The following is a 15,183-nucleotide window of genomic DNA, read 5'->3' as shown; positions in this document are numbered from 1 at the left end:
GTTGGGTCGATATTTTTTAAATTATTCTGTTCTTGGTTTCTTCATCGTTGGGTTGTTATTTTTCCTCATTTTCCTCATTTTCCTCATTTTCAACATCGTGGGGTTGTTATTTTCCAAATGATTCTCTTCTTGATTGTATATTTGTTTCTTTGTCCTTATATTTATTATTTATTATTAATTAATTTGTTTGTTTAACTACTAATTTTTATTTTAGTTTTTATTCAGGTCAATTTTTAGATAGAGGACTTCGGATTCATCTGCACGTAAGGGCATTAAATTTAAGGCGCGGCGCGAGTGTAAAAATTAACGTCGAATATTTCTTTTTCCTTTCTTATTCATTCCTATGTTCATTTCAATTCCTTAATCTCATTAATTCCACCTACGACGTTAATTTTCAATTTACATTGTATATTATTTTATTTACTGCGTAGATTGCCAAGTAATGAATTCATTAATAGCTTCTTTTCCAGTCTCGTTTCTCCGGTCACCGCTGCTTTAATGTAGAAAGCAAGTGATCGGCCGTTTAGATGGTTCGAAGGGTCGGTTGCCGTCCTCTGGTGAGACAATTCTAGGGAAAGAGTCATCGGCCGTAGAGGGGACCTGTTCCTGTCTGCGGTAGCCCCGACTCAGGATCTCTCTCCTGTGTAAGACGTCCCGGGTTGGGTCCTACGGGCTCCCAGCAGGACGCGTTGGAGAAATGGGGAACCCGTGTCTGGTGCGTCGATTCTCCTCCCCTTCAATTGGACTTGCTAAGAGGTAACGAGCTGCCCCTTTTGACCCGCTATTCGGTACGTGTCGCACCTCATGTTCCTACTGCACTGTGCAGTATTGTGTCGCGTTTCGTCGTGTCGCGTCTCCCACAATTTACCTTCCTCCTTTGTTTTAGAACAGTAATTACTTGGCATCTTTTTTTTTGCGTAATCTAGTGTGTAAAAAGGAAGGTCGATCGAACTTTGTTCCATCGATCTCACTTTGGGTCTCCACTCGCAGCAACCTCCTCGTGGTGAGACCTGGTAATCGGTGTTACCTTTGAAGAACAACTTCTTCATTATGGGTAACACCGAGCTAATGGCTGCGAATTTAAAACAATATAAATTTGATTTTTAATCGAAATCAAAATTAAATGTTGTCTAATACTTTTTTCTATGTATTCATCAGCTCAACTTCTACAAAAAATTTCAATCAGATAAGTTTTACTTTTTTTATTTTCAAAAATCGTATTAATAATATACATATGTATGTGTGCTCATACATGGGAATAAAAAAAAATTTCTTTTTTTTCAATAATTAAAATATGATCAGGAGGTCTTAAAACGTGTATTTCCGTAAAATAAATTTTACAAAATTTTTTTTTCACTATGGGTACTTTGCTTATGTGCGCCTAAGTACATAGGTCGGAAAGTAAAAATGCCTGGGCAGTCGAGAATCCAAATCGTATGCCGTTGACGGGAGATCGGATTTCAGTTGTGTGGGAGCGAGAAGGCAAATGTGAGCCTTTCTCTTTCGACTTCCACGAAGCGGTCCGAAATTACTTCGGGCAGCTTCGGAGAATCGAGAAAGAGGGCATGCGTCAGTTTGCCTTTGTCGTCTTTTCGAAACTCCACGAGCTCACGTATGTACGCGTATCTGGCATGTGGAGTGTGCACCCGACGGTGCTTTTCTGGCATCACTGTTCTCGCTTATTGTTAGTTATTTTATACGGTAGTAATAAATCGTGATTGTTATTATTAAGTTTGTTTCGAATTAAGATTAGACATTGAAAGAAATCGTAATTATTTCCGAAACAATTGAAATTAAATCACTATCGCAATTTTTATTTTTCAACCGTTACTCTGCAACCATTCCAACAGTACGCAATTTATACTTTTAAAAAACTACTTCTCTTTGCACTACTCCTTGTTCCTTTATATTTTAGATAGAAATACTTATAAAATGTGTTTAGTATTAATGTTTGTGCAATGTGTAGGTATTAAAATTATAATATTTTGAATGCTATTTATCTTTACCCTTCCTTACTTTTCCATTAATTTCTTATAACATTATAAATGGTCACAACAGCGGTCTGTAATGATCAGTTATTAATTAAATATATGTGTATTCGAACGACAAATAAATGTAATTCTTTTCGAAAATTAAGCATCCCATGGAATCTACCTGCCTGACCCAATTTACGAGACACCCTGTATCTGTACTGCATACGTACGGCTACGTGGCAAGAAGGACTTGTTCATACATGATAGCTTCAGATTTTTTTAAATGATTAAGTTTATTGTAATATAGTTTTTGCTATTCTTGTAATACATTCGAAAAGTTATTTTCTGAAGTTTAGTTTAGTTCGTATACCTATTGCATGCATTTTTATTTAAGGTAACTAATATTTTAATGTTTGCCGACTTCTGTCGCTACAATATTTCAACAGACACATATAATAATTTTACGAGAATCATGTAAACACCGAACAGTAATAAGTTTCTATGGTAATTTTCGGGATGTTTAAAATATTTTCTAATATGTTTTTACTTATTTCTGTTGCGCGTGCAAAAATTTCTATTCTTGTCAAAAGTTTTCAATATTTGACTGATTGTAACTACATTTACGAATTGAAAGGTCATTCGCTGCTCTTATATTCACATACATGTATATGCCCAGTATGTAACGTATTAAATGTTTCGTGTAATTACACTTGTAAATTTTTATTTTCAGATACAATCATCTTGAGCAAAATGAGAATTGTGCAGTTTAAAAGGAATCGCTTTTTCAATATTATTGTCTACAGTATACTTGCTCTTTTTATCTTATATGCTATCTTCGATTTTTTCGTCGATAAACCAATTAATTTAAGAGAATATTGGTCAGAGAGCCTAAAAAGTAAAAAGGTAAATGAAATGTTTGATTTTTTTAGATAATGTTAACCTACATTGCCTTCAAAATTTATATATTATTTTTCCACATTTTATTTAGAAAGTTTATGTTAATTTTAATATTGTCTTTTAGCTTCCAGTTCTAGCAAAGGATCTTGGAAACTTTGATCCACAAAATGTACCTGTTAGAAGTGGTTTTGGAGAGGGGGGTAAACGTCATATTTTAAGAGACGACCAACAAAATGATGTTCAACAGTCAGAGTCTGAATATGGTATGAACATGGTATGTTCCGATGAAATTTCATTGGACAGATCGATTCCGGATACAAGAATGCCAGAGTAAGTTTCTACTAATGTCATCCTTTTTTGTTTTTTTTTAGCAAACTTGAAATTTTACAATAGTTTATAAAAATATTGAGCTAATAAAAGATCTGTTTAATTATCAGATGTAAACATTGGAATTATTCAGAGGTACTTCCTAAAACCAGTGTAATCATAGTATTTCACAACGAAGGCTGGTCTGTATTAATGAGAACTGTACACAGCGTGATGAATCGTACTCCCCCTCAATTTCTAGAGGAAATTTTATTAGTAGATGACTTCTCCGATAAAGGTAAATGAAATATATTTTTATTTATAAGAGAAATTTTTTATAATTTGTTATATAATTAAAAAATAGATATCAAACGATACAGAAGAGAAAAGACTGATTATTCTCAAAATTAATACGTGTTTGTACAGATAATTTGAAAGGTGATTTAGAATCCTACATAGAACAATGGGAAGGCAAAGTTAAATTGATAAGAAATTATGAAAGACAAGGTTTGATAAGAACACGATCACGTGGTGCGCGCGAGGCTAAGGGCGAAGTTATAGTATTTTTGGATGCTCACTGTGAAGTCAATGTTAACTGGTTACCCCCTCTTTTAGCTCCAATAGCTGTTGATAGGTAATTATATTCTTAATATTCTTTCGAAATTATTTAGTTTCAACTATATATATCTTATACAGTAAAATTTTGATTTGGTAAACTAGTTGGAGTTTAGAAAGAGTTTATCAAATTCGAATGTCCGTAATACACTATGCGCCAAAAGTAAGGGATCGTTCATTTTGGTGCTTAGTGTATAGTGTATAACAGGGAAAATGTCACTAAACGTTCTATGTTTTTAGAACTGTAATGACAGTGCCCATAATAGATGGTATTGACCATAAAACTTTCGAATATCGGCCCGTGTACCAAGAAGGACACTTATATCGAGGTATTTTCGAATGGGGAATGTTATATAAGGAAAATGAGCTCCCTGCGCGAGAACAAAAAACCCGACCTTATAACAGCATGCCGTACAAGTAATTTCTGTTAAAACAGATATCCTTAGACAGTTAGTACAAAATTATTTGGCATGTACATATTAGGTAACACTTAATTTAGGTCCCCTACTCACGCTGGTGGTTTATTTGCAATAAATCGTGAATACTTTTTGTCGCTGGGTGGATACGATGACGGATTGCTCGTTTGGGGTGGAGAGAACTTTGAATTGTCATTTAAAATATGGCAGTGTGGAGGAAGTATTCTCTGGGTACCGTGTTCGCACGTTGGTCATGTATATAGAGGATTTATGCCTTATACGTTCGGTAAATTGGCTCAAAAAAAGAAAGGACCACTAATAACCATGGTAAGTAAAACAATTCTATATCCTTATAGTAAACATACGTATTTTATAGAATGTGTGCATTCTTTTCATGTCACAGAATAACTAATAAAAAAGATCGTGTTAAATAATAATTTATCGCATAGTTGTATGGATCATAAATTTGTTTTTAGAACTACAAGAGAGTTATTGAAACTTGGTTCGATGACAAATACAAAGAATTCTTTTATACAAGAGAACCTTTGGCTCAACTCCTCGACCATGGCGATATAACTGAACAATTACTGTTTAAAAAACGAAAGAAATGTAAAAGTTTTCAGTGGTATATGGAAAATGTGGCTTACGATGTTTTTGATAAATTTCCAGAATTGCCGCCAAATCTTCATTGGGGAGAGGTAACAGTTGAAATGCCTACATATAATATTTTACTTGAATTTAATTACAAACTTTTCTTTTTCTTTTTCTTTTCTTTCATTCGAATTTTTCAATTTTAGTTACGAAATGTGGCGACAGGGAGGTGTTTGGATACAATGGGCAATTCGCCTCCCAGTTTAATGGCTACATCTCACTGCCATGGGTTTGGTAACAATCAGGTAAGCTTAATTTACCTTCAAGTTTACTATATTTGTATATAAATAGTGATTTATATAACGATATCGTTCAGTTGATCAGATTAAACACGAAAGGTCAATTAGGAATAGGAGAACGATGTGTGTCGGCCGACGGACAAGGAGTAAAATACGTATTTTGTCGATTAGGAACAGTAGATGGTCCGTGGCAGTACGACGAAGTAAGAACCAATGAATACATTTTACATTATAAAATAAAAAGTTCGTTTTGAAAAGAATTAAAAATTTTGATTAATCTTACAGAAAACGAAAACGCTTTTGCACAGAGTACATAAAAAATGTATAGCACTTCATCCTCAGACTCAACAATTATCTCTAATGCCATGTGATGTCAATAATACGTATCAGCAATGGTCTTTCCATAAAATTCGTCCACGGTGGTGAAGAAATGTGAGTATCAGAGTTATTCGCATATGAAGCATATTTCACGCCAAATTAAGTATCTAACGAACTCTGGTTAAGACGCGTCATTTTTACGGTTTCCTCGATAAAAAAAAGAAAATCGAATATTTGAACAGAATCAGAAAATCGCGGTACAGGTCATCTTAAAAATGTTATAGGCTATGAACAATCGCAGAATACTGGTGCTGTATAATTTTAACACTATTGGAGTAAGATTTACGACTGTATTTATGATGGAGATTATTTAATCGTTGAGATTATTCCAAGTAATATTTGTGTTTATACACAAAGCGTTTAAATGCAATATATAATGTCAATAACTTACGATCTTCAATGAAAATAACAAATTTTCTATATCGAGATACGATTATATTTGGAATCATTTTACATGTTTCCTCTGTGATGTCGAATAAACTTTCTACATTGTAGTTCGTCTTATGTCACTGTAAATTAAGTTTTGCTTTCTTTAAATCGGTTCTTCGCGAAATTGAATAAAATTATTAAAGTCATCTATTTCATGATCAAGTATGCATATTACATTCGAAACAAAAAAAAAAAGAGAAAAAAAAGAAAGACTGTTATCTTATAAGAATTATTTTGAATGTACATAGACCATTTTGGAGTACATTTTTCTTGCATCATCATGAGAACATGTGCTTCCATTTTTTACTGTTTCCTATTAAAAAAGTATGTTGACGGTGTAGTTTTGTAATTTTTTTAAATTATTCAACGCATACATTCAGACAAGAAGTTACTTAGCATAATGTAAAGAAAACGTAATAAATGTTTTTTAAAGATAATGTATTAATAAAATGGCACAAATATAACGATTTGTCATAATTTTCTGTTTTCTAAAACATTGTATCTTATGTTGCTTCGCACGTTCACAGCCTGAAATTCTTTCATATTCTTAAACATATGTATTATTATTGCCTTACAGCCGTTGTTAACGTTACTTATTATGGAAAAACAATTTTTTAGTATTCTACTTGCTAATTCTTATTTCTTAAATTGCCTAATAAGTGCTTGGCAGTATATAAACGTTAACTCTATCGATGTATAATAATTTATTATTATTAAATTTTTTATTTCTATATATTATTGATTCCGTCTTGAATGATTTCACGTAATTTATACGTTACAGTCAAATCCGATTGTACATACCTAGTTGTAACATTTGTATTTCTCATCTATAAACACGGTCAATCTAAAAGTCTAAGTGACAAAGACAATGGAGTGACCCGAGTTTCTAAAGTAGCTGGTCGTACAGATACCTAGAATAATATACTTTTACATATTTAGATATTTGAAAAATTATTTTTAAAAAGACATTCACCTTATTGCGGTCTCGTATGTTAAACGCTCCATAAACGATAGGATTCATGCAAGAATTTGTGCACGCAAATAGAAAGAGGCCTTTTTGGATTCGTTGATCAACTTTATATGCGGAATGCCGATCAATCCAATACCTAGCAATAACATTCATACTTTTTTTTGTTAACTTTATATATGTCTAGGGTAAATGAACTTCGATAGATCGAACTTCTGCTTACCAAAGGCTCATAATGTAATATGGTGTCCAGCAAATGAAAAATACAGCAACAATAATTACCGTCATCTTTAAAGTTCGTATTTTTGCTCGTGTCAGAAATCCCATGGAGGATCGACGAATTTTATCTAAAATCGATGTAAATGTTTCTAATTTTTCTTCTATACAGAGTGTTAATAAGAATTACTATCTGAAATAATTCGTTATTTGTTCGTTGCATCAAAGAATGTTTTAAATAGAATACATTGTATTTTAGGGGGATCGTCGAATGGATATATGTATAGTTACCCCTCTTAAATACAATAAATTTCATTTGAAACATTTTTTGATAATGTGAATAGTTAATGAAATATTTCAGGTGGTTTTCTCCTTGACTCAACCTGTATAATTATCATACAAATCGATTATGATTAAAAATATTCTACTTAAAACGATACAGTTACAATTAATTGAGATAAATTGATTCAGGCTTATTTTTATATTTTTCAACATACCGTGTTCACTTTTTCTCGTTCTTCTACGTATTTCCAGTAAAATACTTGTGTAAGTGTATATTATCACAAAAAGAGGAACACAATACATCATGACCATTCCAAAGAGGGAATACGTTATTTCGTGAGTATATGTTGGAAAAATGTTAAATGTGACGCACTGTGAATACCAAGTGATATTCGGGTGGGTTTCCAGGTGAAATACTACCATCTAAAAATAATATGCAATACATGTAGGTACAAATAATTTTTGTCGAGTTCCAAGACGAGTGATACTAATTAGTTGATACCTGAGGCATCGAGCATAACATGGATCCTACCCACGCGAAGCATAGCATAATTTTTCCTCTTTTATCGACGTCCCAGAGTTGGAGGGGTCGTATTATGGCATAATATCTAAAGTAGAATATTACGAACCATTATGAAGTAAGTGTGACCTTTGCCTAAATTTTACAGAACACTAAGACAAAATAATTTTCTATTACATTATACAGGATGATTTGTTATTAGTGGTACGACTGAAAAGGACAATGATCCCTAAGTGAATAACTTGTAAAGATTTTACGCGGTTTATTATATAGTATAAAGAAAAATAAGAAGTTAATTAAAAAAATAATGTTAACAATTTATTTATGACATTTCGATGATCTCGTACAATTATTTAGTTTTAATTTGAATAACGATAGAAACCCTTATGGTGCCAGTAGTTAAGCAACACCTTCAAGCTAAAAAGGGATTAGCGTGAAGAAGACGATTTACGCTAGCGTACGTATTATCGCTAGTTACCCTGTTTTACAGTGATTTATCTGGCATCAAAAGGGTTGCAGTAAATTGAAAATTTGATCATTTCCAATAATTATACTGACCTGTCCATACTTATGCATACCAAAATGAAGGATGATAAGTACAAACCAAATACCCTGAAGAAAGCCATTATTCGACACATTGCATCTCCTGCTTTCCAGGATACTGTGATTGCCCAACCAATCTCAAGTGGCATCATTAGAAAAGTAACCTGAATTTAATAATAAATATTTAATAAATAAATAGATAACATGCCTTTACAGCTCGAATTAGGGATATTAAGATTTGATGTGTTAATATAATTTTTTTTTAATCTCAAAGATGGAAAAAAAGACGAAAAAAATTCATTTTTAAAGTGTTACCAATTTTTTAAACATCGAGATATTGAATTTTGTTTTAGTTCAGTTCCTCCTATAGTTTTTAATATATCATGCTAAAAAAATTTGTATATATCGTCAAATGATAAATAACAAAGGAAGCGAAACATTCGTATTGAAAAGTCTCGCGGTTTTTTCATAAAAAAATTCACAAAGTTTGCCTATTTTCCCGTCTACTTTATCAGAATACCCCCCTTAAATTGTGTAGTCCTAAATGGCTGTAAATAATTGTTACATAGGGTTTCGAAAAACCAAAAAGATGACTGTTAATAAAAAAAAAAGATATTGGAGTCATACTTACAAGTAAATCGGCAATCGCAAGGTGCATCAACATTATATGTATTCTTGATTTTGATGCACGTTTACGCCGCATAATTAACACTAACACTGTTGTGTTTCCCACGGCAGATACTATCATCAACGCGCTGTAAATGATGATACTAACAACGTGACCTTCGTTGAAGCGCATATCAATCGGTAGCTCCACATTGTTTGAATTGTTGGTCCTCGAATTGGGTAATTCCGTAGAACAAGGAATTTTTACAGTACTCCCCATAGTGTTCCTTAAAGTTTAAAAAACTTCTTCTTGGCAAATTGACCAGTTCATAAAATATTGGATCATTTCACGTTAAATCGACCATTTCTTGAGCCCGATATAAAAGATTTTGGAAAAAAATAAAATATGATATTGTCCATGTAAAGTTAGAAGAAGAGTCTTCAGTCTTCCTCTTGCTTTGGCAATGCTGATCAATATTGGTAACTTACCTTGCTGACATTTGAATGACTATTGACTGTCTTTTTTCTGTAACTTGAAGTCTAATCAATAGATATTTTAATTAATGTATGATCTTTGTTCGAATTCTTGGAACATTCGTTAGCGAATATCATACTAAACGATCATACCACTTTTTGTTTTTCATCAGATTATAAATTGAACAACTTTCCAACGTCGATTTGTTCATTGAATTATCATTTTACTTGCATTTGTTTATTCTCAATATATTGCTGTTATTCCAGAATTCTGTAAGATATGTGTAATCATTAAATTATCTTCTTCGTATTCTTCGGTAAGGCATCCGTCGTTCTAAATATTCCATCTGCAGATTTCTTCTCTTTGAGTTTTCTTCTTCGGAATATCAATGCTCGAGTGTCAATTGAATTTCTTCATTCTTTGCAAACGTTAGACGCTTCAACATATGTAAATATATATTTTACTGAATGTAAGTAACAAGATTCAAGGTACACCACTTAAATAAAAATTCTGATCATGTTCTATTGTTTGAAACATCGTACGTTCAATAAAATATCAATTATTTCGAATAAGGAACACATTGGCATAAACAATAAATCTTTACTAAAAATTTGTCAGCTGCCAAACAAAAACTACGAATTCCGCGAGTTAACTGAGATTTACAAATGAACATAGACACTTGGTCCAGTAATCTGGGGTCAAGTGTTAAATCGTAACCGATAACTACATCAATGTTTCCATCGTTATTATACTTTCGGAGATTCGTGACAATTACGATGAACTTTTCATAACGGGGAAAAAAGAGAAAAGTTAATTTGCTCGTATATTGAAAATTCTATCTGAGAATTATTAACTTTTGCTATAAAAAAAAAGATCCATAAATAAAAAAAAAATGTCTAAATCCTTGAAACATTTTTTAAGCTCTTACACGTTCATAATCGTGCAAATATTAAAAACGTAAGTATTTATAAAGCATAATTTCTAATAATTGTTATCTTAACGATCATTTTTTGAATAGATACGTCTACAGATAAATAATATAAACCACTTAATTCTTAGCGTGTTTTAAGCTTTTTTTGAATTTACAAAAAATATCTATTCGTGTTAATTTACAACTTGTAACACTTATTAACAATAAAACAAAACAAAACTTAATTTATACATTATTTATTTACTTTGCTATTATAAAAGTAATCAACAAGCACAATATTTATCTGTAAAACAAATCCAGAGAGTATGGATATTTTACAAAAGAAGAACAAGAGAAGTTTTTGTTACATTATATCACATGTATCTAAAAATAGTATATTTAAATATTTTACTAATTTTTGTGTTCTAGATGTAAATAAGAATACCCAGAATGGTGTATTCTCCCTTACATATAAAACAAAAACACTCAAATATTAAGAGTACAGTTTGCGGCTTTCTTTGTTAAACGACACGCATCATTAGGCTCCTATTACGACACAACAGGTGAAATATAACGTTTACCGATGTTATTTTCCAGTACAAACTATGTAGAATTTGCTTCAAAATCTTCCTTGTATCTTTCATAGATTTTAATATAACTTTAGACATGGAACTTTTGAGGATAATTTCAATCCTTAAACTTGTGTCACTGCTATTGAACAGAGCCGCTCTTTCTTGAAGGTATACACGAGCGAGCTATCGTGCTATCCGCATATTTTAATAAATGCGTTATTTCTTAAAATTACAATGAATTCGTGTAAAAGTCCAATCAATATAAAAAAGACTATTCGTTTGCATATGACAGAATTAATGCGACGAAGGATACCGTTTATCCACTGTTTGAAAAAAACTATCTAAATTGTATACAGTCAACGATACTGAACATTATTCGTCCCAATCATCGGTGTCTGGTTGAGAATCGTATTCGCTGGTAATCGAATTTCTGTCCGACGTGGTCGCTTCGTTTGGTTTCGGTGGAGGTGGAATCAAGGTAGCCATCCTCTCCAGAACAGTACCACCTGATCCAGCAATTCCTTTCCTCCTAAGGGCTAGTTTCGCATGCAAGTCGGCCATTAGATCTCCTCCAACGGACGCGGAAGACCAACGATTTCCTTCCTCTTCAGGCATCGTACGTCTTAACTTTGCTCTTCCTACACCACCTGCGTTACGAATTGCTGCCATTAAATTCGAATGATCATCAGGTTTCATTGATTTTCTTTTTTCCTCGCTAGCTTTATTGGTCTCGGAATCTTTTTGAGATTTCAAAACTTCAGACTCGGATAAGAGTGATGATGGTGGTGGTGGTGGTGGTGGTGGTGGTGGTGGTGGAGGTGGAGGTGGAGGTGGAGGTGGTGGTGGTGGTGGTGGTGGAGGCGGTAGTTGTAGCGAAGGTGGAGGTGGAGGTGGTGGTGGTGGTGGCGGTGGAGGTGGCGTTAAGAGCAACGATGAACGACGATCTGTTTCGGAATTCAAAGAAACTGAACTCGAATCTTGAACAAGATTTTTTGAATAATCTGTGTCTGTGAAACCGGGTAGATTTGGCACACTTTTTTCAAGCTTTGAGTCTTTCTCGTTTGCAGCTAATGTAGGGGTTGGAAGATCAAGCCGAATAGTAGGCGTAGTTACTACCGAAGAGGGTGCAATAGGACTTTGAGAATTAAGATCTAAAACAAATTTTTCATCATCTACAATTCCTGGTAAATCAGGAAGTGTTAGTGGTACGTTTATTTGTGGCACCTGCAAAATAAAATATTATAATTATAATTGATTTAAAATCGATTCCCACGTAGATAACATTCTCCTTTACATTTTGCATTTATAAGCAAAAAACAACTTACTTATATCGATAAAGTTTAAACATTTTTTAGCATTTTACCTCGCCTAAAGTTGGTGTATATAGATAATTAGAAGATGATTCCAATTCTGATGTCAACCATGGTTGTATAATTGAATCAGGTGCATCTTCGATTTGTTGTTTTTCATTTGTTTGATGATAAATTTGCTTTTTCGATATTTTGTAAGGATTATCCATACTGTTAATGAGCGCACTAATCGAAGACAAATCAAGTGGAAATGATTCTTCATTGCCATTTGTATACATCTCTTTATTTAATTTAGACCGCACATGATAAATCTGCAATTTCTCTTGCAAGTTATTATTTGCCACGTACTGAACGTCCTTTGTTTTACAACTAGAAGATAAGTATACTTCAGGTACTTCTTTTATAGGCACAGAACATTTGTAAACATTCGGTATTCTATGAGTATTTTTATGTTTGGGTGGTATAGCCATTTCATACTCTTTATATGTATGACTAGCAGGATACTTTGCAGCAGAGTACATTTTCACAGCTTTTAAATTTAAATTAGTTTGCAAATATTGCAACCGATCTTGAAGTTTTGTTGCTCGATTTCTAATATTTGATAACCTGTAAAGTAAAGAATTCGCAACAAATTCGTAATAATTGTTGCAAATATGAAGAAAACATTCAATAAAAGTGGACTTAAGAAATAGTTTAGAATAGTTATCTACATATTAGTTAAAAATTGAAATTGTACAAATTTTATATTCAAATTGAAAAGTACTAGATACCAAAGAAAAACAGAGTTACCTTTGACTATTTTCATAGAGCCTTTTATCGATGCATTCAAATATATAAGAAACAGCGGAATCAAGATCATCGAGAGCTTCTGCTATTTGAACAATGGTTTCCTCGTGTCGTAAGTTATCAGGGATAACACCTAAACGTAAAATTTTTGAATATGATTAAGATCACGGATAATATTTATGTGACTCGTACCCGTAACATGTTTTTATTTACCAATTTCAATTCGTTCCGGCATTGTTGATAATTTTCAAAGACACACATTAATTTCATCAAATATGACGTACTATATATACAACTAAAAAACGTCGTACAAATAGCATTAATTATTTAGCATTATATATAACCAAGTAATACATTGTTTAATAATGCATTATTTACGTGTCTGATACGACGCAATTTAACAGTTAACTTGACCCAATGTCACATAATATTACTCGACATAATATCACGAGTACTCTGAGAATGACAACTAAAAGTGACACTTGACACTCTTCACAGTTTTTAGGGAGCAAAATCTGTGTGCGCATGTCACGAATTGGCCAATAGGACTCGCCAGGGATGACGTCATCTGAAATTAAACCCTTATTATTAGTGTGCATGTAGCGACATTGCCGCGTTTTCACGTTAAAACCCGCTTTAAATAAAACTTGGCGGGCTTGAATACATATATGTGATACTTTTAAATCTGTATGACTGAGGAGTGATGTTTTGTTCATTCTGTACATGTACAGAGTATTCACTGATTGAAAAGTTTTGCCTATCCTATATTTCTAAGGTGTATCTATTCGAAAATTGGAGCGTCGAACCTCAAAGATTCTGACAAAAACGTCGCTGTCGCTTCTATTTGTTACTCTGTGCTACTATTTAACAGCAGCCGTTTATGAAGGCGCGTGACTCCTATAATATATGAAATTTTTTTATTAAATTAACGAATCAGGTACGTATTCTTTTTTAATATTACTAGACGATTATATATAACTTGGTTATTTTCATTCGGTCTATTTTTAGTGATATTGTATCGTATATTTCAATATGATATTATTGTTTTTGTCTTTGGCGTATAGGTTATTGGAAATGGCAGTTGTAATAAGTTCATAATTATATTGTACCAACGAAAGAATATGCAATACTAATTTAATAAATATGGTGAATCATACAGCAATTTTCAAAACAATTTTAATTACATTTTTTGTAAGTGTACAATAATTCTTAGAATAAGAAGAATCAAAATTACACTTTCAAATACAGGCAATATGTCTTGTCAATTATTAATGTGTATTTATAGACAAATTCTGACAAAATCATTAAGGCAACATATATTGTTGGTCGATAAGGGAATAAATTTTTCCACAAAATCTAAAACACATTATGATACTTTAAAAGTATCTCCCAATGCTACACACAATGAAATAAAGTCAGCGTACTATAAACTGACAATAGAATATCATCCTGATAAAAATAAAAGCCCAGTTGCAAAACAAATGTTTCAAGAAATCTTGGATGCGTACAATGTGCTTAGTAATTTCAAATTACGCCAACAGTACGATAGATCTGTTGCAATTACGCATAGACATAATATACGGACAGCGTCTCCACGACAGCAATGGCAAACACCATATCAAACGACATCTCAACTTAAAACAATTTATAATTTCGATGAGTGGACTCAGCAGCATTATAAACAGTCTTTTCAAATTAATTTGAAAAGACAAAGTATATATAAAGAATTTGTAGAAAATCAACACAAATATACTGTACAGAGAAAAGAGTCTAAAATGCTATATTATAGTCACGCAATAGTGTCTCTGTTACTTTGTCTTATTTTATATAAAAGTTACATGTCAAGTTCTAAAAATATATCGTCGAATAAAAAAAATTCAGATTCAGAATATTGATCAATGTAAAATTATCTTAAATTATTTGTAGTACTATTATAATTAAAAAATGTAAAATACAGTGTAAATTATATTTTCTTTATCTGTGTATAGAAAATTAATGTAATTAAAAAGTTTTATTTATTATTCAAACATGAAGTTTCTGTTAATAAAATAAACCAATGTGAAATATTAAATAAAAAAGTACATTTAGAAAC

General features: G+C 32.3%; 3 protein-coding genes and 1 long non-coding RNA gene across 7 annotated transcripts; 2 read left to right on the top strand and 2 right to left on the bottom strand.

The window, feature by feature from the left end:
- Positions 1-2,212: 2,212 nt before the first annotated feature.
- LOC122398840 (N-acetylgalactosaminyltransferase 7) lies at positions 2,213-7,800 on the top strand. 4 transcript variants are annotated; one of them, XR_006259226.1, is made up of 13 exons: positions 2,213-2,367; positions 2,704-2,876; positions 2,995-3,200; positions 3,308-3,474; positions 3,603-3,810; positions 4,032-4,208; positions 4,291-4,534; positions 4,684-4,905; positions 5,005-5,103; positions 5,175-5,300; positions 5,383-5,529; positions 7,622-7,705; positions 7,778-7,800. XR_006259226.1 is itself a non-coding variant. In XM_043399078.1 (12 exons), the coding sequence occupies exons 2-11, from the start codon at positions 2,724-2,726 to the stop codon at positions 5,521-5,523; spliced, it is 1,743 nt and encodes a 580-aa protein (XP_043255013.1). In that variant the 5' UTR covers positions 2,213-2,367; positions 2,704-2,723; the 3' UTR covers positions 5,524-5,529; positions 5,700-6,329. The 4 variants fall into 4 exon arrangements, 3 of the variants coding, with proteins under 3 accessions (XP_043255013.1, XP_043255030.1, XP_043255021.1); XM_043399078.1 differs by lacking the exons at positions 7,622-7,705; positions 7,778-7,800 and adding an exon at positions 5,700-6,329; XM_043399095.1 differs by lacking the exons at positions 7,622-7,705; positions 7,778-7,800 and adding an exon at positions 5,679-5,712.
- On the bottom strand, positions 6,615-10,178 carry LOC122398867 (gonadotropin-releasing hormone II receptor). The gene is made up of 8 exons (XM_043399126.1): positions 9,528-10,178; positions 9,064-9,325; positions 8,448-8,596; positions 7,872-7,977; positions 7,585-7,792; positions 7,095-7,218; positions 6,878-7,010; positions 6,615-6,815 (listed from the first exon to the last, which is right to left on the bottom strand). The coding sequence occupies exons 1-8, from the start codon at positions 9,536-9,538 to the stop codon at positions 6,744-6,746; spliced, it is 1,065 nt and encodes a 354-aa protein (XP_043255061.1). The 5' UTR covers positions 9,539-10,178; the 3' UTR covers positions 6,615-6,743.
- A 714-nt stretch (positions 10,179-10,892) lies between these two features.
- Positions 10,893-13,630, bottom strand: LOC122398863 (WASH complex subunit 1-like). Its single transcript, XM_043399112.1, has 4 exons — positions 13,305-13,630; positions 13,095-13,224; positions 12,359-12,911; positions 10,893-12,219 (listed from the first exon to the last, which is right to left on the bottom strand). The coding sequence occupies exons 1-4, from the start codon at positions 13,324-13,326 to the stop codon at positions 11,368-11,370; spliced, it is 1,557 nt and encodes a 518-aa protein (XP_043255047.1). The 5' UTR covers positions 13,327-13,630; the 3' UTR covers positions 10,893-11,367.
- Positions 13,631-13,802: 172 nt separating this feature from the next.
- Positions 13,803-14,508, top strand: LOC122399039. Its single transcript, XR_006259241.1, has 3 exons — positions 13,803-14,028; positions 14,156-14,282; positions 14,377-14,508. It is a non-coding gene; the product is annotated as an uncharacterized LOC122399039 (long non-coding RNA).
- Positions 14,509-15,183: the final 675 nt, after the last annotated feature.

This window comes from Colletes gigas, unplaced genomic scaffold (genome assembly GCF_013123115.1).
Source record: "Colletes gigas isolate AHSC1104 unplaced genomic scaffold, ASM1312311v1 Colletes_gigas_Sc00002, whole genome shotgun sequence".
NCBI lineage: Eukaryota > Metazoa > Arthropoda > Insecta > Hymenoptera > Colletidae > Colletes > Colletes gigas.
Note: the sequence above shows the minus strand (reverse complement) of the source record. Positions and strands in the feature narration are given on the sequence as shown.

Bases quoted from the DNA above. Each gene is read 5' to 3' on its own strand.
- LOC122398840 (XM_043399078.1), top strand. From the start codon at position 2,724: ATGAGAATTGTGCAGTTTAAAAGGAATCGCTTTTTCAATATTATTGTC. The intron at 3,201-3,307 runs GTAAGTTTCTAC...TTTAATTATCAG, and splicing joins CCGGATACAAGAATGCCAGA to ATGTAAACATTGGAATTATT. The intron at 4,906-5,004 runs GTAACAGTTGAA...TTTCAATTTTAG, and splicing joins CAAATCTTCATTGGGGAGAG to TTACGAAATGTGGCGACAGG.
- LOC122398867 (XM_043399126.1), bottom strand. The intron at 7,219-7,584 runs GTATGTTGAAAA...CATCGATTTTAG, and splicing joins AACGAGAAAAAGTGAACACG to ATAAAATTCGTCGATCCTCC. The intron at 6,816-6,877 runs GTGAATGTCTTT...ATATTATTCTAG, and splicing joins ACATACGAGACCGCAATAAG to GTATCTGTACGACCAGCTAC.
- LOC122398863 (XM_043399112.1), bottom strand. From the start codon at position 13,326: ATGCCGGAACGAATTGAAATTG. The intron at 13,225-13,304 runs GTAAATAAAAAC...TTTTACGTTTAG, and splicing joins GCCGGAACGAATTGAAATTG to GTGTTATCCCTGATAACTTA. The intron at 12,220-12,358 runs GTAAAATGCTAA...TTTATTTTGCAG, and splicing joins ATACACCAACTTTAGGCGAG to GTGCCACAAATAAACGTACC.